Source organism: Grampus griseus, assembly GCF_964374135.1.
Source record: "Grampus griseus genome assembly, chromosome: 21".
In the NCBI taxonomy this organism is placed as follows: domain Eukaryota; kingdom Metazoa; phylum Chordata; class Mammalia; order Artiodactyla; family Delphinidae; genus Grampus; species Grampus griseus.
In genome coordinates this window covers 11,657,005-11,684,557 of record NC_139015.1, presented here as the reverse complement: position 1 = coordinate 11,684,557, position 27,553 = coordinate 11,657,005, and the positions used below count along the sequence as shown (strand labels likewise).

Below are 27,553 nucleotides of genomic sequence, written 5' to 3'. Positions count from 1 at the left end.
AGACATATTTAATTTTAGTAGCACATGACTATGCAATTAGAGTTGGTAGGTCAGGATTCCATAATCCCTGGATCAGTGTCTTGATCAGCAGAGATAGTAAAAGTTCAGACAGACATGAGAATCCCTGGTCTTTCTACTGAATTGACTAAATGTGGATTAAACAGGCAGGTATAGCAAGGAAGGTGGGGCTGAATACAAAGTGGATAGGTGAACGGCAGGTTCCCAGGTGGTAGGAGAACCTAGGTGGGGAGTGATTCTGTGAGATGAGCTGAAAGGGGAGAGGCTGGGATTCCAGGGTGGGGCCTCTGAGTCCTTCCCTGAGAGGTGATGATTCCTGGTGAAACCTAGGTATGGCATGTACCCCTCACGACAATCCTGCTGAGAAATTTGAGTTTGGAAACAGACCAAAATTGTAAGGCCAGATGACCCATTTCCAAGCCGTGCAATTTTGTCATGTTACTAAAGCTCTGTAAACCCCTGTTCACAACACTGGTTCCCTCAGTAAAGGATTCAAAATCAGCAGGGTTATCGTGAGGCTCAATGAAGCCTCTCTATGGAACTCTGCAAGCAGGGATCTCATTTAATAAAACTTTTCTTTTTCTTTTTCTCTAGACCTAGGAACAAGGAGGTGTGTTGAAACTCCTGCAGAGAGGACCATGAGAAGGGTGCACAGATCTCACACCCAGGCCTGAAAGATGGGGAACTGCCTCAAATCCAGCATCTTGGATGACAGCTCTGTTCCTGAGTCTCCATCCCGCTGGGTGGGCCCAGGCGGGAGGAGACGCTGGGATCAGGAACCACATCCGGAACAAGTTCCAAATCCCATCCATCTTCCAACACCCAGCTCGCTTCACCAAGCAGCACAGCTGATGGAAGAGGAACAAGTGAGGTTAGCTCAAAGAATCAGCCTTAAAGAGCGCCTGCCTCAAGGAGTGTACAGAACAGATGGATTTGAAGAAAAGATCCAGGAGGAGTGTGTGATTTGTTGGTTGGAGTTTGTGCGTGGGGACTCCATCAGATTTCTGCCCTGCGCGCACTTCTATCACCTGAACTGCATCAATGAGTGGTTGACCAGGTCCTTCACCTGCCCCTACTGTCGCAGGCCCATGGATGTCACACAGCCTTCATCCCAGGACCTTAATTGAGCCAGGATCCCTTGTTTGATTTCAAGTGTCCCATCATTTTTAGTGATTTTGATATTTTGTCATCGTGTCTAAGTAGCCAGGGATTAAGAATTAAAATCATGCACAAAGATTTCCTAAAAATTCCTGTCATGTTGCAGATGATGGCAAACAATTTATAATGTTTTAGAAACTTAGGGAGATAATAGCATGTAAAGCCTTGACCAAGTGTTCAAAAGTGTAATTATATCTTAGCATTTTTCTAGTACATGGGATGTGTACCATGTTGCAGCAGCTATACATGTTGTATTGTGTCTGTTGAAGATTAGGGAAAAGAAAGTGGTTACTTTTCCTAAGTGATATAACTTTCTTCTCCCCAATCCAAACTGGCATTTGGACCAAGGTTTTATGAAAAACTACAATTTATACAACTGAACTAAAATGAAATCCAATTATATATGAGTGAATAAATGAAGAATCTTATTTTCAAATAACCCTCCTAAATGGTCTTATCTTTTTTTTCTCCATCATTTTGAGACATTTAACTTTTTGTCTTGTAAGTCCAACCAAGGGGAACAGTGTCCCAGGGAAGAACAGTCGTGAGTAGGTTTATTAGCTGTGTAATTACGGTGCGTTCATGTAATTTAGCTGTGTTTGTGTAAAGGGATAATAAAATAGTTTTCCATCTAAAAGTCAGAGTTGAGGGAGTGATATTGCTGGAGACCCCAGGTGGAGGAGGGCGTTAGAATGATTCAGGATGAGTGTATGCAGAGGTTTGACTTGGATTTGCAATCATGATTTGGAATCATGGAGTGAACTGAACTTCTGATCACTGTGGGCTAATAAGCATACACACCTCCGTGTTTTCCACATTTTTATCTCTCAAATGGAGGTGTTCCTATATTATTAATTAGCAATAATAGTCATAGTCGTCTTCCTTGTGACCATAGGCAAGGAAAGCCCTCCCCTTCTTTCTCTTAGAGCATACTGCATGTTCCCAGTGATTAGGGCCACATCCTTATGAAGGACTGATGTTTATGAGATGTGGGTCTGGAAATTGGAAAACTGGGGTCCCATGGCTTCTTTGTCCTTCCTCAGCTTTGCCTTCTTGATGCTTGTACTGGCGACCCCTCCCCTTTCACCCTCTCTCCTAGTTCAGAAGAACTTGTGAGTCCCACCCAAACCACCCAGACCCAGGGTAAATGCCTGCCACAGCTCTCAGTGCTCCATCTTGTGCAAACTGGTCCCCTCAATTCTCTTCCTCCTCTCTCTTGGACCCCGACCCTGTGGAAGCAGAGGGAGGTTAGGTGACTAGACACCCACTGGGCACACAGAATCCTCTAGTCCACCCTGAGCCATATATGTGGGACATTCTCTCCACTGAGGCTGTCCAACCAGTGCTGAGAGTGAACAAGAGGAATCTGGCTCCAGGGGATAATTGCACGACTTTCTCAGACCTCCTAGGACTATAAGCCGTTTGTGATCTCCTGTTCCAAATACACCCAGACAAAGGCACTTTAGGGTTGATTTCCCATAGCAATCCTCCCAGGATCGGCACAAACATTACAACTCCCTATCCAATCTTTGGGGATAAATCTCTGATGACTGTGTATGGAGTGTCTTCTCTTTTCTCTTCTTTAAAATTTCTTTTTTCTTAATTTAACTATACTTGATTTACAATATTGTGTTAGTTTCAGATGTACAGCTTCACATTCTTTTCCATTATAGGTCATTACAAGATATTGAATATAGTTCCCTGTGCTATATAGTAAATCCTTGTTGTTTATCTATTTTACATATACTGTAGTGGTGTGGGTCCTCTACTCCTAATTTTATCCCATACTCCTAATTTATCACTCCCCCTCCCCTTTCCCCTTTGGTAACCATAAGTTTGTTTTCTATGTCTGAGGTTGTTTCTGTTTTGTAAATAAATTGATCTGTATTATTTTTTAGATTCCACATATAAGTGATATCATATAATATTTGTCTTTTTCTACCTGACTTAATTCACTTAGTATGATAATCTCTAGGTCCATCCATGTAGCTGCAAACTTCACTATTTCATTCTTTTTTATGGCTGAATTTTATTCCTTTGCATATATGTACCACATCTTATTTATCCATTCATCTGTTGATGGACACTGAGGTTGCTTCCATATCTTGGCTATTGTAAATAGTGCTGCTATGAATATTAGTGTGCATGTATCTTTTCAAATTAGTGGTTTGGGGTTTTTTGGACATATACACTAGAGTGGAATTGCCGGGTCATATGGTAGTCGTTAGTTTTTTGAGAAACTGCCATACTGTTTTCCACAGTGGCTGCACAAATTTACATTCCTACCAACAGTGTACTAGGGTTCCCTTTTCTCCACATCCTCGCCAACATTTGTTATTTGTGTTCCTTTAGATGAAAACTATTTTGATAGGTGTGAGGTGACATCTCATCGTGGGTTTGATTTGCATTTCCCTGATGATTAGCGATGTTGAGTAGCTTTTCTTGTGCCTGATGGCTATCTGTATGTCTTCTTTGGAAAAATGTCTATTCAGGTCTTCTGCCCACTTTTTAATCAAGTTGGGTATTTTTTTTGATGTTGAGTTCCATGAGCTGTTCATATATGTTGAATATTAACCCCTTATCAGACATATTATTTGCAAATGATTTTTCTCACTCAGTAGGTTGTCTTTCATTTTGTCGATGGTTTCCTTTCCTTGCAAAAGCTTTTAAGTTTACTTAGATCCCATTTGTTTACTTTTGCTTTTGTTTCCTTTGTTTTAGGAGGTATGATATGATATCAAAAACTGTAATTGTGAGGGGAGGAAAGTATATATGAAGGATTTTTTTTTTAAAGTCATAATGCTCATTTATTAAAGGATTATGATGTCAGGTTCTGTACAAGAATAGAAAGATAGACATAAAGCCCCAAATCTTAGTGGTTTAATACGATAGAAATTCATTTCTCACTCATGTGAAGTTTCCAGCAGTTATTCCCAGTTGATTGGTAATCCTCCCATGATTATCCACAGAACTGGGCTTCTTGTGTCTCATAGCTCTGTTCTCTGAGTCCTCAGACGTCTCTGTATTGAGCCAACAGATGGAGAAAGAGTATGGAGGATCTCCAATGGGGAATCTGAAAAGGCCAGGCCTGGAAAGAGTACACATCATTTCTACTTACAGTTCATTGGCTAGAACTCAGTCATGTGGCAACATTTAACTTCAGCTCTCTGCCCAGGGAGAAGAGAAAATGGGTTTTGGTGAACAGATAGCAGTCAAATATATAGAGCTACCTTTGGGAAGAGTGTGTGTGTGTGTGTGTATACCTGTCTGCCTTCCTATCTATCTACCTACCTATTTTTCTATCATCTATCGATCTATCTATCTAAGTGGATTTTATTATTCTCATTTTACAGGTAAGAAAACTGGAACCTGGGAAGATTAAGTCACTTGCTGGGGTAAGTGCAGGTGCTTGAGTGTGACCCACGATTGTCTGGGTTTACAGCTACCACACTATATTTGCTTATTAATCTGATTTATTCTACTATTACATTGTTCTCTATTTCCCCTGTCACCATTCTTTTTTTTTTTTCATTTTAACATCTTTATTGGAGTATATTTGCTTTACAATGGTATGTTAGTTTCAGCTTCACAACAAAATGAATCATATATGAAGGATTTTAAAAATGCATTTGGAATTAAGAGATCAGCAACTTAAAATAATCACGAATATATATAGACTGATATCATATACCTATTATTTATTATCAGTATTATAATTATTTATATTTATACCATTCTGATTATTGTCAAGTAAAATCAAATCCAGAGTTCTATAGGGAGAGACTTTAAATAGAAAGAAAGGTTATTGCAGGAATTCCCTGGTGGTCCAGTGGTTAGGACCCTTCACTTTCACTGCCATGGCTCCTCAGGTTCAATCCCTGGTTGGGGAACTAAGATCTCGCAAGCTGTGCTGCACGGCCCAAAAAAGGGAAGAAAGAAAGAAAAGCTATTGCAATAGGGATAACTATCTGATTGCAGAGATCAGCAAGCATCTCAAAGTCAAACCAAAAAAAGATTTTCTTTCACATGGTAAAGGGGGTAAGTGGTAAGGGGAAGTTGGGCACTAGGCTGAGCTTAAGCCAACTGCGTGACCAGTGTGGTGTGGAGGGAAATATGTTTTGCCATAGCCCATCTATCCAGGCTTCCCATGTCTCCAACCCCCTCTGCTTGCTTTCCATGTCTGTCCTCAAGTATCTCTACCCACTGTGCCGTAGTTTGGTTATAAGTTTGCCTACTGAAGGGCATCTTGGCTCCTCATAGATTTTGGTCATTGTGCATAACGCTGCTGAATATATTGCACGCTGTTTATTCTGTGGACACAAATTTTCAAACCAGTTGGGCAAATATACAGGGACACAAATGATGCATCGTATGCTGAGACCATGCTTACGTTTCTAGGAACCTACCAAAATGTCTTTCAAAGTGGCTGTACATTATGCATTCCCACCAGCAATGAATCAAATTTCCTGGTGTTCCCCATCCTCCTTTGTGACTCACATTATCAGTTTTTTCAGTGTTAGCTATTGTAGTAAGTGTGCAGGGTATCTTGTTGCTCTTTTAATTGGCTGTTTCCTAACGACAAGTAATATTGAGCATGATTTTGTATGTTTGTTTCCTATCTGTATATCTTGCATGATGACCTTTCTGTTCAGATACTCAACCATTTTTTAATTGGGTAGTTTGTTTTCTCTATGTTGAGTTTTACAAGTTCCTTGTATATTTTGGGTACAAGTCCTAAACATTTATGTTTTGCAAATATTTTCTCCCAGTCTGGGACTTGTGTTTTCATTGCTTGAATTGTTTCTTTTGTAGAATGAAAAATTTTAACTTAATAAGGTCCATATTATCAATTTTTTTCTCATAGATTGTTTTGATTTTGTACATTAAGCTAATTAATGTATATTAAAATTCATGTATATTTTGTTTTCTTATGTCACTTTTTGTTTTAAATTTTATGTTTAAGTATATGAACTATTTTGAGTGAACATACATATAAGTTTTGTGTCTTTGTTCATTTCATTGCATATGGTCATCCACTTGTTGCCATCATCTTTTGTTGAGAGACTGTATTTCCCATTGAGTTGCCTTTTCTTCTTTTACTATGATCATTTGACTGTATTTTCCTGGGTCTGTTTGTACACTCTCTGTTCTGTTCTTTTTATCTATCTGTCTATTATTTCTCCAATGTCAGGCACTCTTGTTTACTGAAGATTTATAATAAAGTTTGGATTAGGAAGTATGGTTCATCAACTTTGTTCTTCAATATTACCTAGTCTACTCCAAGTTTTAATAGAGTTAGCTGATAGCTTCAAAATAGCTTGATTTGTACTGGGATTGCACCGAATTTATAGGTCAAGTTGGGAATAATTAACATCATAACAATATTGTGTCTTTCAATCATGATCAAGGGATACTTCTCCCCTGATTTACATTTTCTTTGTGTTTTTTTTCAACAATGTTTTTTTTTCTACACACAGACTTGTACATATTTTGTTGGAGTTATACTTGAGGATTATTTGGGGGGATGCATTGAAAATTGCATTGTTTTTCTTTCCAATTCCAATCATTAAGTGTTAGTGTATGGGAATGCAGTTGACATACTTTGCTTCTTGTTATCTCCGTCCATTCCAATGAAAGCACGGTGTGGTAGACTCCATTTGGTGTTAACTTTCAAAATCGTGGCCTTGAATAATCCAACACTGGATTTCAGTTACTCAGACAGAGACTAGGAGAGGGCGCCAGGAAGCACCGAACAGCGAGCTCCGCGCGTCTTCTACTGCCCCACGGCCCCTCAGACTGCAGGCGGCGCGAACCCTCCTGCGGGGACCTTCCTGGCGCGCGTGCGCATTCCGCCTGCTGACGTCACGGCGTCCTCGGTGAGGAAAGCTTTTCCTTCTCCGATGACTCACCAGAGCGCGCCGCCAACTTTCGGACGACGTGGGACCGCGTCGCCCTGAGGAGGACGCTCCCTGTCCACGCCAAGGGCTAAAGGGGCTGTGGGCGCGTCTCCCCGACGACTTCCTTAAACTGCAGCAGAGCCCCTTGATTTCCTGGACGGTCCCGCGTGGTTTATTCTCTACTTTCCCAGGTAGTATTTCAGCAGGACTGACTCTTCAAAAACAAAACCCAAGAACAACCGTCGTTGAGAGTTTGGATGGATAATCACAGAATGCTGTGGTGTTTGCTATGGATTCAGGCTTGTTTTGAGGGAGGAACCCCTACACAGATTCGGAGAGAGGGAAACACGTGGACACTCGTGACGGGAATACGCGAACTGTCGGGCCCTTCTGGGGGGACGAGGGTGCGGGCAGTGCGGGTCTGGCCGTGAGAGAAAGGGAAGTGGGGCGTCCACCCCCGGGCTTCTGTTAATTTTCAGTGGTTAGTTCCCCCACAGCTGTAACATACTTGAACAATATCAGACGGTTGCAGAGTGTATGTCTTCTAACGCTCACGTTATTTTAAGTCCATACATTATTTATACCAAAACCATAACTTATCACACTTTGAAATGAGACTACTGTCAGCTGTCTTTCTCCCAGGTCTTTATGAGATGACGTAATTTGATACAAAGAGTGGAAATTTCGGGAGAAATCTTTTAAAATGGATCAGAAAGGGGTAGTGCTTTGTGACAGCGAGAATTAGAATACGCATACCCCTCTCGTATGATTCAAGGCTTTCTGAAAGTTGGGCCCTCTTCACATCTGCGGTGATCTTCCACCTCATTCTCTGAGGGAGCTCTGCATTTTGTGGCAAAGGCCAGTGGGAGAAGATTTTTAATATGACCCTTTGCTTGACCCACGATTCTGGGGTTGTTTACTCTCCAGGTAACCAAAACCTTCAGGACTGACCACATCATTTTAATATTAAGATACAGTGAACTTTAATTTGATTTTAAGGTTTGAGAGCAATAATGGCACTTTTTTTCTCTTCCTTACTAGATCTTTTTTTTTTAAACATCTTTATTGGAGTATAATTGCTTTACAATGGTGTGTTAGTTTCTGCTTTACAACAAAATGAATCAGTTATATATATACATATGTTCCCATATCTCTTCCCTCTTGCGTCTCCCTCCCTCCCACCCTCCCTATCCCACCCCTCCAGGCGATCACAAAGCACCGAGCTGATCTCCCTGTGCTATGCGGCTGCTTCCCACTAGCTATCTACCTTAGGTGACCGGGGGTGTCAGGTCCCCTGCGGGGCCCTTAGCATATGCAGGCCTCACATCTCCCTAGAGTTAAAACTAAGGAACAGACTTCAGAGGATGCTGCCACAACTTTACTTTTTGTTTTTCGTTGAGGTATAACTAACATAGAACACGATATTAGTTTCAGGTGTACAACATAATGGTTCAGTGTTTGTATATTTTGTGAACTGATCACTATAAGTCTAGTTAACATCCATCACCACACACAGTTACACAGATTTGTTTCTTGTGATGAGAACTTGTAAGACTTACTCTCTTAGCAACTTTCAAAGATGCAGCACAGTTTTAATAACTATAGTCACCATGCTGTGCATGACATCCCCGTGACTTATTTACTTTATAACAGACAGTTTGTAGCTTTTGAACCCCTTCACCCATTTTGTGCACCCCACACTCCCCGCCTCTGGTAACTGCAGCTATTCTTGGTTATCTGGGAGCTAAATTTATTTATTTATTTATTTATGGCTGCGTTGGGTCTTCGTTGCTGCACACAGGCTTTCTCTAGTTGCGGCGAGCAGGGGCTACTCTTCCTTGCGGTGCATGGGCTTCTCATTGCGGTGGCTTCTTGTTGCAGACTACGGGCTCTAGGTGCACGAGCTTCAGTAGTTGTGGCACTCGGGCTCAGTAGTTGTGGCTCGAGGGCTGTAGAGCACAGGCTCATTAGTTGTGGCACACGGGCTTAGTTGCTCCGTGGCATGTGGGATCCTCCCGGACCAGGGCTTGAACCCACGTCCCCTGCATTGGCAGGCAGATTCCCAACCACTGCACCACCAGAGAAGTCCCTATGAGCTAAATTTTTAAAAGATTCCTCATGTAAGTGAGATCTTCCTCTGTCTGACTTATTTCACTTAGAATAATGGACTAAAGAACCATCCATGTGGTCACAAATGGTGAGGCTTCCTTCTTATGGCTGAATTAAAGCAAGGAAACAGTTGGTCAGGAAACGCAGAACATTTTTACTGTGTTGCTTACTTGAATTGGCTCCAAAAATGTTTGACTTTTTCCCTTAATGAAACAATCATAATAGGTAGGACTTAACTCTCTTTGTATTTTGACCCATAGTGTCCCCTAAAATAAATTGGAAACATAAAATCATATATGTTGCTGACGAGTTAGTGTGTAAACACATGGCTCTAAATTTACCATGAGCTGAAAAGGACTGGGTGTCATTGGGTCCACCTGGGCCCATGTCCACGTGGACACCCACACCAGGGCAGCCTTTCTGGGCCTGAAATACTGTTGGGCAGAACCAGGAGACCAGGGAGAAACAGGAGAGGAAGATGGGAGGAGGCTGAGGGAAGAATCAGCTCCTCAACCCCTGTTCCAGGTGCCTGAGGAGTGAGTCCTGTGCAAGGTAGGATGTCCTTGGGCACTGCAGGGCATCGTGAGGGATGGAAGGGTGGAAGTCCTGTGGTCCTGGGCAGTTGTCAGCACTCCTCCAAGTCACCTGCAGACCGTCCGTTGTTATGAAGGCCTGTGAGACAGGCATGCACAGCCCCCTCCAGACACAGACTTCCTACTGGAAAGTGCTTGTGGCTCAACTAAGTCTGCATTTTATGGCCTTTTCCTCTTCGTGGCCTGCTACTAGTTGCACAATTTAACCTTCATATAGTGTTCTAAACGGAAAACGACAAACTCACAGAAGCAGAGATAGAATGGTGGTTGCCGGGGGATGGGGTGGGAAAATGGAGAAAAGGTACAAACTTCTAGTTCCAAGTTCCAAGCCTCCAGCTTAAGATTACTATGGCTATTCAGGATCTTCTGTGCTTCCATACAAATTTTAGGATTGTTTGTTCTGTTTCTGTTTTTATAAAGAAAGCCATTGGGGTTTTGATAGGAATCAATTGAATTTGCATATTACTTCGGGTTGTATGGACATTTTTGAACAATATTCTCTCAATCCCTGAGCACAGAATAATTTCCATTTATTTGTTTTCAATTTCTTTCATCAATGTCTTAGTTTTTCATTGTCTAGGTCCTTTACCACCTTGGTTAAATTTATTTCTAGACATTCTTTTTGATTCAGTTGTAAATGGGATTATTTTTTATTGTTTGTTAATGTGTAGAAATGGAACAGATATTTGTATATGGATTTTTGTATCCTGCAACTTTACTGAATATATTTATTCTAACAGTTTTTTTGAGTCCTCAGGGTTTTCTATATATAATATGTCACCTGCAAATGTGACATTTGACTTCTTTTCCATGTTGGATGCCTTTTTTCTTGCTTAATTGCTCTGGCTAGGACTTCCAATACTACACTGAATAAAAGTGGTGAGAGTGGGCACTCTTGTCTGTTCCTGATCTTAAAAGCTTTCAGCTTTTCACCATTGAGTATGATATTAACTGTGGGCTTGTTATATATGGCCTTTATTATGTTGAGGTGTGTTCTTTCTGTACCCATATTGAGTTTTTATCATAAATTGGTGTTCAATCTTGTTAAATGCTTTTCTGCATCTACTAATCATATGGGTTTTGTTCTTCAGTATGTTAATGTGGCCTATCACATTGATTTTGTGGATGTTTCAACATCCTTGCATCCCTGGAATAAATCCCACTTGATCATGGTGTATGTCTTTTTAATGTATTGATGAAATTGACTTGCTAATATTTTGTTGAAGATTTTTGCATCTATATTAATCAGTACTTGTCTGGTTTTTGCTATCAGGGTAGCACTAGCTGGTAAAATGAGTTTAGAAGTGTTCCCTCCTCTTCTATTTTTTTGTAGAGTTTGAGGATTGGTACTAATTCTCCTTTAAATGTGTTGTAGACTTCATTAGGACCTTCTGGTCCTGGACTTTTGTTTGTTGGGAGGTTTTTGATTACTGATTCAATCTCCTCACTAGTAATCAATCTGTTCAGATTTTGTTTCTTCGAGTCAGTGATGGTAGGTTGTATGTTGCTAGAAATTTGTCCATTTCTTCTAGGGTGTCCAATTTGATGGAGTATAATTGTTCAAAGCAATCTCATGGTCTTTTCCGTGGTATCAACTGAGACCTCGTTTTTTCTTGGTGAATCTAGCTACAGGTTTGTCAATACTATTTATATTATTATACTATTTATATTATTCAAAGAACCAGCTCTTGGTTTCATTGATCTTTTCTATTGTCTTTTTAGTCTCTATTTCATTTATTTTCCCTCTGATGTTTATCTCTTTTCTTCTACTAACCTTGGGTTTCATTTGTTCTTTTCCTAATTCCTTTCTAGTTTGTATTGCTATAAACTTCCCTCTTACTATAGCTTTTGCTGCATTGCATAGATTTTAATATGTCATATTTTCATTTTTGTCTTCCAGTAATTTTTGATTTCTCCTTTGGTTTCTTCATTGACACAGTAGCTGTTCAGTATCATATTGTTCAGTTTCCACCCATTTTTGTCTTTTCCAGCTTTCTTCTGGTAGTTTATTTCTAGTTTCATACCATTGTGATTGAAATTATAACAAGCATCTTTTCCAGTCTTCTTAAATTTATTGAAACTTGTGTACCAAAATATGGTTTATTCTTGAGAAAGTTCCACATGCCCTTTAGAAGAATGTGTATTCTGTTGCATTTGGATGAAATGTTCTGTACAAATCTATCAAATCCACCTGGCCTAATGTTTCATTTAAGGCCACGATTTTCTTTTTGACTCTGTCTACATGTTTTATCCATTGATGAAAGTGGGGCATTAAAGTCAGCTACTGTTATTATATTGATGTGTATTTCACTCTTTAGGTCTCTTAATATTTGCTTTATTTTACTGAGGTGCTCCTGTGTTGGGTGCATAAATATGTACAGCCATTCTATCCTCTTTTTGAATTGACCCCTTTATCATAATGTTATGCCTTTCTTTGTCTCAATAACGATATTTTTAAAAGAAATGTTATGCACCAGCAGACTTCATTCACAAATTATCTATTTATTGACCTTTAATTCATCATTGTGATGTATGTATATATTAACAGTATAGTAATAACACATCATCCTGTGTTCTACATTTTCCAGTTAATATTCAAAGTTACTTTCTGGTTGAATGTATTCATCATGATTATGATTATTGCTGCATGAAAAGTTGAAACTGACCAACATGGTAGTTTTTTCAGCAACAACTTTGATTCATTAAAAAAATTATTGCTTATTGTTACAAAATTCTGCATTCGGAATTCCCAGATGATGTCACAATCCTGGATATTTATCCTACATTTTTGTAATAATAGGCCATTGGGCAATATTATAAATTAATGTCTAAATTGTATGGCAAAAATATTGATAGGTGTTTTTCCCAGTCAGGGATTTCTGATGAAAACTCCAATCTTTCATTTGATTTTTAGCACTGGTATATACAGTGTTTGAAATTGAATGTCAACTAAGGAATTAAAAATCATTGAAGACATCCTTTAATTCATTACAGTGAAAGTGTTTTGTACATAGTGTGGAATCTTACATCTACAATAGTATCTCTTCAAGTAAAAGTTTCTTCCAGGCATATTACACTGAATATGTTCTCCAGCACTAATTTTCTGTTATTACCCTAGCATGCACTCCTCCGGGTAAAGAGTTTCCTGTCTAATTTCCCATTTTAGGGAAATTAGAATATTATTCATAGTGAGTTTTGTGCACCCCACAACTAGAAATCAGCTTAAGTCTCTTCCACCTTGATTATAAATATAGGGCTCCTGCAAGTGGATTTCACTCATGTTGTTTAAGGATAAATTATAAATGAAGGTATTTCCATAATGAATATAGTCTTAGAATTTCTCCCATGTAGCGTTCTGATTTGTTTCAGTTTAGAGCTGTGGCTGAAGACTCTTCAACCTTCATAACATTTACAGAGTGAGTTCTCTCATGTCTTCTAAAGCAAGAGCTTGTAACAAAGGCTTTCTCATACAAATGACATCCAAATGATTTTTCTCCAGTATGAGTTCTCTCATATTCTCTAAGACAACAGCTTTGAATAAAGACTCTCCCACAGAGATGGCATCCAAATGGCTTCTCTCTAGAGTGAGTTCTCTCATGTCGCCTAAGGCAAGTGCTCTGAACAAAGGTTTTCCCACATAGATGATATTCATATGGCTTCTCTCCAGTATGAATTCTCCTATATCTATTTAAAGATGAAGAATGACTGAAGGCCCTTCCACACTGATTACAGACATATGGATTCTCTCCTGTGTGAGTTACTTTGTGGAAATGAAGATGAGAGTTTTGGCTAAAGTGTTTCCCACATTCATTCTTAATTCATTCTTCAGCATGAATTAAGACATCTTGGGTCAGTGTGCATCTGTGAGTGAAAACTTCATTGTTCCTTTTTTCTTACAATGACACCAGTCCCTTCGTGGGAGACCCACTCTCATGACCTCATCTAAACCTAATTACCTCCTATAGGCACCTACCTCCTATAGGTACCTCCAAATACCATTATATGGGGGATTAGGGCTTCAACATATGAATTTGCTTGGGGGAGGGTGGGGGGGGACACAGATGTTCAGTCGATAATAGTAAATAAACCAAAATCAGCAGGGTTTTTATGAGGATTAATTAAGCAAATATGTTTAAATCTCTTAAGCAGAAAGTAATGTTTAATACAATTTCTGTTTTCCTTATTTTCTGAACTTTAGGTACAAGGAGGTGTGTTAAATCTACTTTTTTGTGATACATCATTTTTCCATGAAACACATTTAACTTTGGTGAAAATTTCAAGTTCACCAATACTTTCAAATATTGGGTTGGCCAAAAAGTTTGTTTGGGATTTTCCATAATGGACCGCAGCTCTTTCTTTCTACCATGTCAAGACACAGTGAGAAGGCAGCCTTCTGCAAACCAAGAACAGGTCCATCACCAGCAACCAAATCTGCTGACACCTTGACCTTGTACTTTTCAGCCTCCAGAGAAATAAATGTGTGTTGTTTAATCTACCAAGTCTGTGGTATTTTGTTATAGCAGCCCGGGATGACCAAGACATTTACCTATCTAACAAATGACATGAACATGGTTTCAGAAAGCTTGAGACACATCTGTTAGATGGGAGTAACATGCATGGTGCCAGCAAGATAAATTTATTGGGTTATCATTGGTGATTTTAGTAAGTCAAAGCATAAGGAAATGTAAGGAAATGGTAACAACACTTTCAGCTTTCAGTTTGATTGGGAAGGAACAGCAGAGCAGAAACTAGAGAGAAGATAGGTTCAGATGAAGATTTTGTTCCAAAGTGGAAGACTCTTAATAGTTTAATATTGAGTAGAGAGATCAAGGAGAATAGGACATATGTCTGGTAAAGTAGAATTAATATAGAAGCAATAGCATAAAGTTCCTAAGATAGCAAGAAAGACAAGGACTTAATTGGAGAAATTGGAATGTCCCAGGGTAGAGAGGACACTTCAATTTACAGGAGAGCAGTAGTAATGGATGGGTATGAACGCAGGGATAACTGTAGACTTCCAGGCAGTCATCTGAAGTATGACTTACAGTTTCTCAAATGATCTAATTTATCAGTGTAGTAGAGGGCAGTCCCTTCTGTGGAGACTAGTAAAAGTGTGTGCGCGTGCATCTGAGTGTGTGTGTGTGATGAATAAGGTTTGAAGTGCTTATGGAGCTGGAAGGATACTTTTGTTGGCAGGATTTCCAGATATATATGAAAGTTTCTGGGAGTTGGCTGTATTTAAACCAGTATCAATATCCTAGTCATGTGTTTGTCAGATGCAGCCACTGAGTAGTGAGGAATTTGGAGTCACCAGGATTGGTGTGTTGATTAACAAATGTAGTAGAAGTTCCAATAGACATAATTGTTTTGGAAAATTATATTTAAAGCCTAAATAAATTACTATTAAATTATCAACTGTGTTAGTATATGAAAAATACCTTAAAGTATAAGTTACTAGATGATACTTTATATTTTGGTGAGGACGGCATAGAAAAGCCTGTCTGAGGAAGAATTACCTAAAAATTACCAGATTGATGAAGAGTAGGAATTAGCCTGGAAACCGGTGCTGGGTAATAGAGGAGGGAGACAGAGAACGTTCTCCATAGAAGGAACAACCCTTATTGGTAAGTTGGTTAGACTGATGATTATCAGGGGGAGAGGAAGAAGTCTGTGCCATGCATGCTCCAAGGCTGCTTTTCTGATGCCTGAGTCCTACCCCCATAGATACATATTTTGGTGAGGTTGGCATAAGGCTTAACACTCTCCAGATAATGTTAATGTGCAGCAAAGTTTGAGGACCATTGGAGGTGGTGGGCAAAAATAATGTATCGCTCATACAATCTTTTAGGTGATGTTCAAAGATTCACCCACAAAAACAGCCCATGTACAAATAAAAATTCACATGATTATGTTGAAATAGTGTATAAACTCGAGGAGAGTAGTTTAGGAATAATCTCCATTAAAATAAACACTGCTTACATAGGACTATATTTCCTCCTGAAAAAAGGGACTAGTTCTTTAGTGAGGTAGTTTTTCTAAGGAATCCCTGGAAACTCTTCTTTAAATAGTAATAATGACAATGAAAACATAAACTGAAGAAATTATTCTTCAGTGCAATGTCACTTCTTTTAACTTCTCACTTTCATTAGATCTAATCCCCAGGCAAGGAAACAGAGACTCAGATATGTGGTGTAAAGACTAGTTTACTCATAAGGTACCCATCTCATGGACTCAGCTTCTCCTAGGGAGATATGTATCCCATATGGACCCAAGAGGAATCACTACAGTCGATATGGAGACTCCCAAGCACATATTATGTATAAACCTAAATGCAGAAGACTTGGTGGAGAAGGTGATTGGGAGGCTGGATGAGTTACACATGCAGATATATATCACTTGACTCTTTTGTAAGCCTCATCCTAACTTGACATAAAACATTGAGAAATAGAAAACAAAGAGATTAAAATATCTCACATTTTTTAAATTAAAAACTTTCAGATAGCTCTGTGATATAGAAAAAGAAAAATGTGAAATTACAATATATTTAGAAATGAATGATAAGCATCCACGCTTGTCCCAAAGGTCTTGCATTCATAAATCACCTCAAGATGAGTGAAACTGAACAAGTGAAATATAAGGAGAAAAGAATTTACATCTACACACGCAGTACATTTTATTCTTGTAAAGCAATGCCTCAGCCCCTCAGCCTCGCAGCCCAGGTCCTAGCCCCATGAAGTCCCCTATACTGAGCCCAGGGCTGCGTCTCCGGTGAACCGGGAGCAGAAATGGAAATCGTGGTCGCTCTGGTTTCCATCGCCAGCACAGACAATTCCAGCCCTTGCTAAACTGAATAACCCATTCCAAGCGCAGGAACCACAGACGTTGTTCGGGATCCCACTACGGCCCACTTGGACCCAGCGAGGTCCCCGCCCGAGGCCGAGTCGCGCCCCGAGCACTCGCAGGACACGAGTCTCCAGGCGCGAAAGGGGATTTCGACCTAAACCGTTTGCAACATGTTAACGGAGAAACATCCCAGCATTTACCACGAAAGGGCTCACAGCTCTAAGCTCGTACCTAGAGTTGTCCGAAACACTTAACTTGAAGCCCCGAGGAAGCAAGCCGGCTCCCCGGACACCAGCCGAATCAAACGCACCCAAACGCTGAGGCTGGAGGTGTGTCCGGCCGGGGTAGGGGCTGACCCGGAAACGGCCGGGAGCTGGGCGGGAAGGCTCAGGCCTCGCCCACGCCCACGCTGCTCCGCCCCGCCTCTCCCCGACTAAGGCCCCGCCCTGATTGCGTAATTTCCTGCCGACGCGGAAGCGGATTTCGGGAGCGAAGGTCCCCTCGGGTGAGTGAGACCCTCGGCTCTGAGAATCAGAGCCGCGCTCCACAGCCCCCTCCCGACCGCATCCTTCACACGCAGGTTCTGGGGGTCCCCGTTCTCGCCTCTCCGGCCCGCGTCGCCCTGAGACTCGGGATGCCGGGCGCTCGGCTGCCAGGTCCGAGTCCGCGTCCGTTTCCGGTCAAAATCGCTCCGAGGCCGTCCCCGTCAGGCCTTTCTGCCTTCGGTCTCTTCACCTTCTCCCGGCCCGACCCGCGCCGTGTCAGGTCCCCACTCGCGACGTGGACTCTCGCCCTTCGCGCCCCGCATCGCTCCTCTCGGCCCCTCGGGGCAGCCCGGGACGCCGCGCCCTCCCGCGGCCCTGGGACTCCACCGACCCCAGTGTTCTCCTGAGACCACCTGCCCATCCTGGGCCTCCTGCGGCCCGGCCGTGCCAATCGCTGCGCTTCGCGGTCACCGCCTCAGAAAGGCCCTAGAGCCCCGGGCTGGGGGCAGGGGATCAGTCCTGTGAAGTGACACCCCGTGTCTTTCTGTCCCAAATCCTATCCGCTGGCGATACCGACCAACGTGTGTCCACATTCCCGATGTCTCACGGGAAAGTGTGCTCTTCTGGGCAGAGCATCTTTGTTCCACCCCTGTGGATGTCGAGTGGGCGGGGGGTTGAGGAAAAAGGGACAAAGAGGGAGAGCCAGGGAGACAGCTAGCAAGGGAGAGTGAGGAAAAAGACTGCAAAGTAGAGGATGGAGAGTGGGTGGATCCTGTGGACTTGGCAAAACAGTAAGAGTGGGAGAGAGTGAGCTAAGCAAGAAGCAGTGCGATCAGTGAAAATAGACAACAGTGGAATCAGAGAGATGGAGGAGGGCAGAGTAGGAGGAGAGGGCCCTGATCAATAGCAATAGTAGGGGCAACAGGAGGGTGGATCCCATCCCATTCATTAGATGGCTTTCTAGTTTCCACATTATTTTCCTTTTGAAATGTATGGTCTCAGGTTTGGTTAGCGGCCTCAATGCTTTTCCAGTCTTTATTACATATTGAAAATATTATTTGGTACTTTACACTATTTTAACGTGTTCTTGGTAAGGATGTTGGTAATGTTTTTATTAACAGTCAAACCTAGTTAATCATTCTAGTATATAACAGCTTCCTTTCTTTGCTTATATGATCTTTTGACTTAGTTGGTCTTGAGCTAAGGTTTCCAACGAAGTGAATGTTCTCTTCAAGTTCCTTTTGTCTTTCCCCTACAAATGTTCAAGGATCCAGTCATCCTTGCCGCTCCTAGCCACCAAGGGGGACAGGTACAAGTCTTTCCCTGGGTCCCCTGAGAACTTAAAGAATTTGTCATTTCTCAGTGTGTGCCCCCCTTAGTGCCTTCCAGTCCAGCACCAGCCTTTCCTGGGTATCTGAGGGGACTTAGAACATTTCCAAGCAGGCCTAGAATGCTTTCCATGGGACTGCATTTGGGTAGTGGCATTTCCCAGGCTCCTGAACTGACCTAGAAAATTCTGCAGCAAGGTTAACTGGCATAGGCACCCTCTCCATTCTTTCCAGGCAGACACTAGTGGCTCTTGGGTCCTCAGGGCCACTTAGAAAATCTTAAGAGTGCCAGGCAGGAGATAGATGAAGTTCACTGATGTTCCGTGTTAACAAAAGCAGTTCCTGGCTTGACAAACTTTTTTTTTTCCGGTGGCTCTTATGGGCCAAAATGCCCTGCCTGGTGTTTTTACTTTTCCCATGTCCCACTGGAAAAAGAGGTTTAAATAGAGGAGGGAGGTGGTCTGATGCACTTGGAAAGACAGAGTGAAAGAGAGTGAGTAAATACCATAGTTTGGTGTTTAATTTTTGCTAGAGATATGCAGTGTCCATTTTTCCTCTTCAAATGTTTTTCATATGGTACAGTTTCACTGAGCTTGTTTCGATATTTTTAGAATGAAAATTAAAATGTGAAATTTATAAGGCTTCTCTTCAAGAAATGGTATCTATGAATTGCATAATATTTTGTTTGAAATTACAAAAGAGCAACAGTTGGCCTAAAGAATCTAAGTTCATGCTGTGTAAGGAGTCCTGCACACCTTGTTAGACAGTAGTCATACCTTATTTGGCAGCAGCCTTAGAAAGAGATGCATTTAGGGGCAGCAGGAACTCACTTTCATAGAGCTCATGGTTTCTGTCAACTAGGCCAAGTGATACATGGAAACTATCAAATTAAATGTAGAAAACTACTTGTATGGATTTTATTTAATTGCGATATGGTTTCCAAATGGTACGTTATGTATTTATTGTAAGTTTTGCTTATATGAAGGATGTTCTAGAATAGATGGTCATATTGATTTTTTTGTGTAATCCAACTCATAGGAGCAATACTCATTTTTCTTCTTTCTTTTAAAAAAATACTGAAATAGAAATTAGCAAAAATTATAGGGCATGGAAATTCATTTGGAAAACAATTTGTCATTCAGAAACAACTCTTATTTTTTGTTCATTTAAATATGTTTGTGTGTATGTTTCCTCCAGGGAAGCTGGACTCAGGATCCATCTTTACTTCCCTCCAAAGCTCCACCTACACCAAATATTAAGGCCGCAGCACTCTCTCATTGCTGACCGCCTTGCTGCACTTTCTGCTGGCCACCTTCAGGTCAGACATTTGGGCTTGTACTTTTTGTTTAGAGCTGTTCATGGGCCATCGGATTGTTACCTCGGCATCCTCAGAGTTTCCTGGCTGTGAGGCTGTGACCTGGTGTGGCATTAATGGTTCCCTGGTTCTAGGGTGTACTTAGAAATTTCTGCACAGGTGAGGACTTCTCTCAAGACTTCTGAACTTGCCTTGGTGGTTTGTTGGCCCTGAGAGGTCTCAGGAAATTTGAAGTGACTCTTGTGACCCAAAGATGGCCTCCAAGTAACTTCGGGCAGCCGTGGGCCCTTGCTGGACCCCAGATAACTTAGAATATTTTCCAGGGGCTCAGGCAGGACAGGATGCCCTTTTCAAGCTTCCTCTGTAGAAATGGCAGGTCTGAGCACCTGGAAGGGGACTTGAAAATTTCCAGGCACTCGTTGGGGAAAATGCCATCAGGAGGTACTGTGGTAGAGCAGGAAACCTGTGTGTGTGTGTATATGTTGGAAATAGTCATCCTAGCCGGTAAATCAGACCGTGACTGGATAGAGAAATGTTATTTAATGTCTTATAACAACAACAGCAACAATGATAAATAATAATGTCAGGAAATGGGAGAGTAGAGTATAGACTACCCTGAATGAGTGACAGAGCGCCCAAATCAGTACTTATGGGGTGGTTTGAGTCGCAGTCGTACGTAGTTCTGTACCTTGAAACGTGTTCCTTGAAGGTGGAAGACCACGCCAGAAGGGAAAAGCAAACCATCAGAAGTCAGGCAGAGGTGTAATTGGGGAATTCCTGGGGGACACTAGGGGGAGTGATAGGCACTCACCCACTGCCCTAAACCCACCTGCTTTCTGGAGAGCAGCCAGCTAGCTGATGGGGCGCAGCTCCCTGCCAGGAAGGCAGGACTCCTGAGCCACTCCCACATTCCTGCAGCGTAGCAGCCCTGCCTACGTGAACATTAAGCCCCCAGCAGCATGTGATCCTCACCACCACACTGCCCTCTGCCCTCTGCTCTTGCTAGGCCCAGGAGGTCCAGACATCTCTGTGTGCAAATCCCCAAGCCCTGGGCCATTGGAGGGCTTTGATCTCGGTGATCCAAAGCCAGCAGGTGAGACATGGGCTGGTCTTTGTCTGTTGGCAAACTCTGGACTTCATGTCTTCCTACGCCATCACTTAACCACCCTCATATATCTGTACCCCATTCACCTTTCATCAGCTCTTCCTGGAGAAATCGTTACTTTCTGTTTCTGAGACCTTTCTAGTAAGTGATTGAGCTCTACTGGATAAAATAACACCACATATTGTATTATGATACCATAAGCTTGAAACTAGTAACGTAACTACTACTAATGGTCATCCCCCAAACTGCATAGAAATCATTCACTAATTCCACATAAACATGCTAAGTGTCTTCTTGGTTTTTTGTTTGTTTAATTTATTTATTTTATTTGGCTGCGTTGGGTCTTCGTTGCTGTGCGCAGGCTTTCTCTAGTTGCAGTGAGCGGGGGCTACTGTTCATTGCGGTACGCAGGCTTCTCTTTGTTGTGGAGCACGGGCTCTAGGCATGTGGACTTCAGTAGTTGTGGCATGTGGGCTCAGTAGTTGTGGCTTGTGGGCTCTAGAGCACAGGCTCAGTAGTTGTGGCATGTGGGCTTAGTTGCTCCGCGGCACGTGGGATCTTCCTGGACCAGGGCTCAAACCCATGTCCCCTGCATTGGCAGGCGGATTCTTAACCACTGCACCACCAGGGAAGCCCAGAGAAAGCTGCTTTTAAGGGTTCTTGTAATTAGATTAGATGTAACTGCATAATCTTTCAAGTTCAACCGATAGTGACCTTAATCACATCTGCCAGATCTCTTTTGCCTTGTAACATACCATAATCATGAGAGTAACATGAGGGGTGGTATCCTGGGGGCAGTTTTGGCCTAAAGCAACTTCTTGAAAATATTCAGACTGCTGGTATCCACCCCAGACCAGAGGGGAGTGACTGCTGGGTGATATTTCTCATTTCCACATTTCCCAAGGATTCCTAACCTGTGGGGATTATGGTTGGTGTGAGTCAAGAGCCCCGAAGTCTGGGGCTATTGTTGGGATCTTCTTGTCTCCCTTTCGATTGTGTTCTGGCTACTTTAATTGTGCCCAAGAGATTGTAGCATGGAATTCTCAGCACATTTTTTGTAAAATGTAAGGCAATTTTTTATTTGCTTTGCTTTCTTTATCTTAACAGTTTGGTGTTATTTTCTGACACAGCTTCTCTAGGTGATACATCTAGTCAGGCAACTTAAGACAGGTTCAAATGGAGAGACCCACCCCCGCAGAAGGCAACAGGGGTAACGAAATGGTCTTAGGGATCTGTGGAGATGGGCTCACCTTGAACTCTTGCCCTTCTGCTCACTTATCACCTGCAAACTGCCCTTGTCACCCCATATGTTAATAAGAACAGCCATGCCTCATAACCTTCCAGGTTTCAGCACTTTACACTCACGAAACCATTTCCACCCCTTAACAACCCTGTGAGGACAAGGGCCATCTCCGTTTGTGCATCGCCCAGCATGTGGGGATCCTGGCTGGAGTCCAGGCAGGCTGAGTCCAGACTCTGGGCCCTTGACTCCTGAGCCATCTGGGTTCAGTATTCTTCTGGCCTTGGGGGCCCCTGCCCTCCAGGATGATGGTGGTCACATGAATGATGAAGATGCCCATGGAGGTTGTGTGGATCCAGTAGGAAGAACAACTGCCGACACTGGTTGAGCACTTGTTATGAGACAGCTCAGGCAGGCATGTTTCAGATGAAATCATTTCCAAGCCTGGGGAAGTGGCGCCTGGTCATGTGAGCTCTTCTGGACGTCCCAGACCCAGCACAATCTGGAGCGACGGAGAGAGAGGGCCTGCGCCTCAGATGTCGTTTCTGAAGGATAACTGTTCCTTGACCCTCTGGTCCCTATACCCCAGAAGAGGTTCAGAATTGCTCACAATTGAGAGATGAACAGGAATAGGGACGAGGAATGGAGAAGGGGCTGCGCTGTGGCATGTAGTCGGCGGGGTGCGGGAGGGTGCGTTGACTCTGTGCAGAGCAGGCACGCTGTGCTTTCTTAGTGTGCTGTGCATTGGGCATAAAGATGGCCATGAAGCCCTCTCCAAGCCACCCCTTGGTTTCCTCTGTTTAGCAGTCGGAGAATCCCGTAACCAGTGTCCTGGCTGAAGAGAAGTGTATTTCACCTCAGTGAATTCTGGGGTACACTGTATGGTGGGAATAGGGGCTGCTTGACTGTCATCAGCTCCAGATCCCCATAAAAACCTGGAGAGATTAAGGTTTGGAAATGCAAGCTACAAGGTACAGGCTTGGAATTTCCCTGTCTAGGCTTCTAGGAGGACCGGAAGGTGGACGGTATGTTGGGTGAGTGGAGTACATGTCCAGGCTCAGAGGAGAGGAGGCTGTGAGGCCCACAGAAGGAGCTAGGTCTCCTTCCCTCCACCCCAGAGTCCTCTAGTCCCAGTCAGCACGCGGGAGCCCCGTGTGTATCCAGGACCTCTTCCCGGTAGTTTTCTTTTCCATCCTCCTACTTGTTCTTGTCCTCAGGGAACATGCCTCACCGTACAGACCTTGGTGTGGCTCCACTCCACCCCATGAGTGCTGATATGGTCACGTGGTCAGCGACTCTTAGAAGTCCTTATCTTTTCTATCATCTCCTTGGGCTTATTATCATTCTCAACCTCATTGTCATTGTTCTTGTTAATCATCAGTATTGAAGTTATTACCACTGTTATTATTTATCATTCTTGTTATAAAACATTGCATGAAATTCTCTGCCCCCAGAGAGCTTCTGATTTACTAAAGAGGCTGACAGAGGGTCCCCACAGTACCTCCCAGTAACTTCTAGGGAAGAGCATGTGGGAATTGTCAGAGGCTGGAAACAGTCCACGTGAGCAGGGATGGCGGTGGGAGGACATGCTTGTTCTGCCTGAGACCCTGAACATGTCCTAAATGAGGAACAGCAACTGCTCGTGCCTGGCAAGAAAGGCTGGAGGGGTAGCCCCTGAACCCCAGAGCCTCTGTAATTTTCTGAATCCATATGGAGGTGTTAATTAGATGTGTGTACATCTACCAAAATGTGGGTTCATACACTGTAACAGTTTAAACTGCACAATTTACATTGTAAACCATGTAAATGTGGGAGGTCTCACGTTTCTTTGTAAAACTTCTTTTTTCTTAAGATCCCACCCAGGTAAGAGATGACTAAATTATGCCACAATATAGACGAACATTCAGTTTCTCTTGCTTCAGGGAGTGTTTTCTTCACAAGCATGCCATTTATGCACAGCACTAGCCTGGATTGTGGAAATCCACATTTAACCTGAAATCCTGTTCATGGCTTAAGGGGCCAGTATTCAGAGACCAAGTTTCAAAACAGGCAGGCTCTGAAGTAACATTTTTGAAGGAAGCTGGAAATTATTTTATACTTGATGTGATTTTTATTCCATATTAGAGAAAGAGGCATGTTGGTAGCACTGCAATTTGTAGTGAATAAGGTTCCTGGAAGCACATAAAGTTTAGGAAGGAAAGAGTTAAAATCTCTGTCCATCGTGCTGAACACACAGAGGCCAAAAAATACATTCACATTCTCCATGCCTTAGTCACTGACTGTGCTTCTGAGCCGTTTCACCATTCACCTGCAACGGAGGCTGAAATGACGTCTGTCATGGGTTGAATCTGTGACCCCAAAAAGATAAGCCCAAGTCATAACCCCAGGGATCTGTGCATGTGAACTTATTTGGAAATAGAGTGTCTGCAGATACAGTTAAAGATCTCAAGTTGAACAATGCGGTATCACCTCACACCAGTCAGAATGGCCATCCTCAAAAAATCTACAAACAATAGATGCTGGAGACGGTGTGGAGAAAAGGGAACCCTTTTGCATTGTTCGTGGGAATGTAAATTGATACAGCCACTATGGAGAACAGTATGGACGTTCCTTAAAAACTAAAAATAGAATACCATATGACCCAGCAATCCCACTACTGGGCATATACCCTGAGAAAACCATAATTCAAAAAGAGTCATGTACCACAATGTTCACTGCAGTTCTGTTTACAATAGCCAGGACATGGAAGCAACCTAAGTGTCCATCGACAGATGAATGGATAAAGAAGATGTGGCACATATATACAATGGAATATTAGTCAGCCATAAAAAGAAATGAAATTGAGTTATTTGTAGTGAGGTGGATGGACCTAGAGTCTGTCCTACGGAGTGAAGTAAGTCAGAAAGAGAAAAAAAAATACTGTATGCTAACACATAAATATGGAATCTAAAAAAAAAAAAAAGGTTATGAAGAACCTAGGGGCAGGACAGGAATAAAGACGCAGATGTAGAGAATGGACTTGACACGGGGAGGGGGAAGGGTAAGCTGGGACGAAGTGAGAGAGTGGCATGGACATATATCCACTACCAAATGTAAAATAGATAGCTAGTGGGAAGCAGCCGCATAGCACAGGGAGATCAGCCTGGTGCTTTGTGACCACCTAGAGGGGTAGGATAGGGAGGGTGGGAGGGAGACACAAGAGGGAGGGGATATGGAGATATATGTATACGTGTAGCTGATTCACTTTGTTATACAGCAGAAACTAACACAACCTTGTAAAGCAGTTATACTCCAATAAAGATTTTAAAAAAAGATCTCAAGTTGTTTCCTTAATTTATTGTGGACCCTAAGTCCAGTGAGTGGTATCTTTGTCAGAGATGAGAGGGAGTGTGAGCCGCAAGGACAGGCCACGTGGTGGCGGAGGCTGAGATGAGCCAGCAGAGGCCAGGAGCTGCCAGAAGCTGGAGGGCGGGGGGCGGGGGGGGGGTCCCCAGAGTCTGTGGAGGGGATGTGGCCCTGCCAGCACACATTTTTGGGGGCTTTGAGAGAATAAATTACTCTTGCTTTAAGCTCCCAAGTTTGTGATAATTTGTTATGGGAACCCTAGGAAACTAATATAGTGTCCTTTGTGACATCTTCTATTTTTTCAAAATGATTTCTCAAAATGACATCACTTTTATTGTTTATTTGATACTCTCAGATAAGATGCAAGTAATGCGTACAAGTATGAACCATAAGAAAAAAGCCACTGTACATCCAACAAATACGGTCCCCATGTGGAAGTTTACTATCTGACCCTTGGCTCCCATCCCACATGCACACTAACGCACACGGCCAGGCCTGTGTGTTTAGGAGGGTTTCTTTGGGAAGATGCTGCCTTTCAGTGACAGCGGGCTTATCTTTATAAAGTCAGTTCCCACAAACACTGGGGAACAGGCTCAGAATTTGTGTTTTTTAGTGTCATTGTCTTGGAATTATTCATATAATTGAAAGTAATTCCCATATCTGCTTTGTCCATAATTATTTGCCCCTTTTTTCATCTGTGTTTTGTTTGTTTCTAGTATTACTCTTTTACATGATGTGCCCCATGTGAATTCAGGTTATAAATCTTTTCAAGAACAGCTTCTGTGACATCCTCTTTTTTGTTCTATATATATCGCTTGTATGCTTGTAATTTTTACTGTTCCTTTTTGCTCTTTTGGATGTTTGTCGCTGTTTTTCCAATACCCCATTGTTTTAAATACTCAGTTTTCCCAAGCCAACATGTTCTAACATGTAAGTGTATCTGTTAGGAAATGTTGAAAACTGGTGACATTGTCATTTTGTGCTGTAAATGTTTCTGAATTCCTCTGTACCCCACTATATATTAAAAAATTAATTGAGTTTTCAGGAAGTTCTTATATAACTTCTATTTTAATGCACTGAAGCAAGTAAACATAGCATATAGCATTTAGTTAGTTTTCCCTGTATTTATATCTTTATGAATTTGGACATTTGCTGTTTATAATTTAGTTTCAGTTTCATACGAGCTTTCTGTTTATTGCGTGGAAAGATCATTGTTTTAGGGAAAGAGGATACATAACTTTTTTTTTTTTTTTTTTTTTTTTTTTTTTGCGGTACGCGAGCCTCTCACTGTTGTGGCCTCTCCTGTTGCGGAGCACAGGCTCCAGACGCGCAGGCTCAGCGGCCATGGCTCATGGGCCCAGCCGCTCTGCGGCATGTGGGATCTTCCCGGACCAGGGCATGAACCCGTGTCCCCTGCATCGGCAGGCGGACTCTCAACCACTGCGCCACCAGGGAAGCCCGAGGATACATAACTTTTAAAGATAGAGGTGGCAACCAGGAGAACTCTGTAAGATATTAATACTATGCAGCCAAAATACAGGAAAAAAAACTATTCCTAGAGCATTTACATGTCTCCATAAAAAGCTCCACCATTAAGGCAAAGTGCCTTCTACCCCCATTTTCAAATAAAACTCCCTGCTGTCTCTATAACCCCAAAAGTTTATGAATCTTCACACATAGAACGCCAACACACATTCCCCACATCTCTGAATTTTACAAAACATAAGCTCAAATACAAAATCCCATATCTGACCAAGGCAAGGTGATATGCAGAAAATACCTCTGTTCTCATACTTATCTCTCATACACCTATCCCATCTATGCCACCCACAAACCACAAAATCTATACTAAGAATCCCTCCAAATACTTAATTGCTCAGCCCGGTATTCCCTGAGAACTCACCCTGAGACCTCTGTTGACAACCTATCAGCATATGTACAACACCCAATCCCACTAGAAAACCTCCAAAATCAAATATGCAAAGTTGTTAAGGCGATTCACACATATCCCACACACGTTTCAGGGCATCGAGGCACAGTTTCCCTTCTAAGGCCTCGGCTCTGGATCCGTCACTGTTACACAGTGGCACCAGTGTACACGTCGTCACCGAACCTCA

The 27,553-nt window shown here is 42.4% G+C and overlaps 1 protein-coding gene and 1 long non-coding RNA gene across 3 annotated transcripts in view; both read left to right on the top strand.

Annotated features, from left to right (window-relative positions):
* Positions 1-695: 695 nt before the first annotated feature.
* LOC309838863 (RING finger protein 11-like) lies at positions 696-1,145 on the top strand (the record flags this gene model as incomplete). Its single annotated transcript, XM_082680248.1, has 1 exon — positions 696-1,145. One exon carries the CDS (start codon positions 696-698, stop codon positions 1,143-1,145), a length of 450 nt encoding a protein of 149 aa, XP_082536374.1.
* Positions 1,146-17,083: 15,938 nt separating this feature from the next.
* The window catches only part of LOC309838876, a 52,756-nt gene continuing 42,286 nt past the window's right edge, over positions 17,084-27,553 (top strand). Inside the window, exon 1 of one of the 2 annotated variants that reach the window (XR_014298405.1) lies at positions 17,084-17,123. This is a non-coding gene — a long non-coding RNA (uncharacterized lncRNA). The remainder of the gene's footprint in view (positions 17,124-27,553) is intronic. The other variant, XR_014298406.1, reaches the window with a different exon arrangement.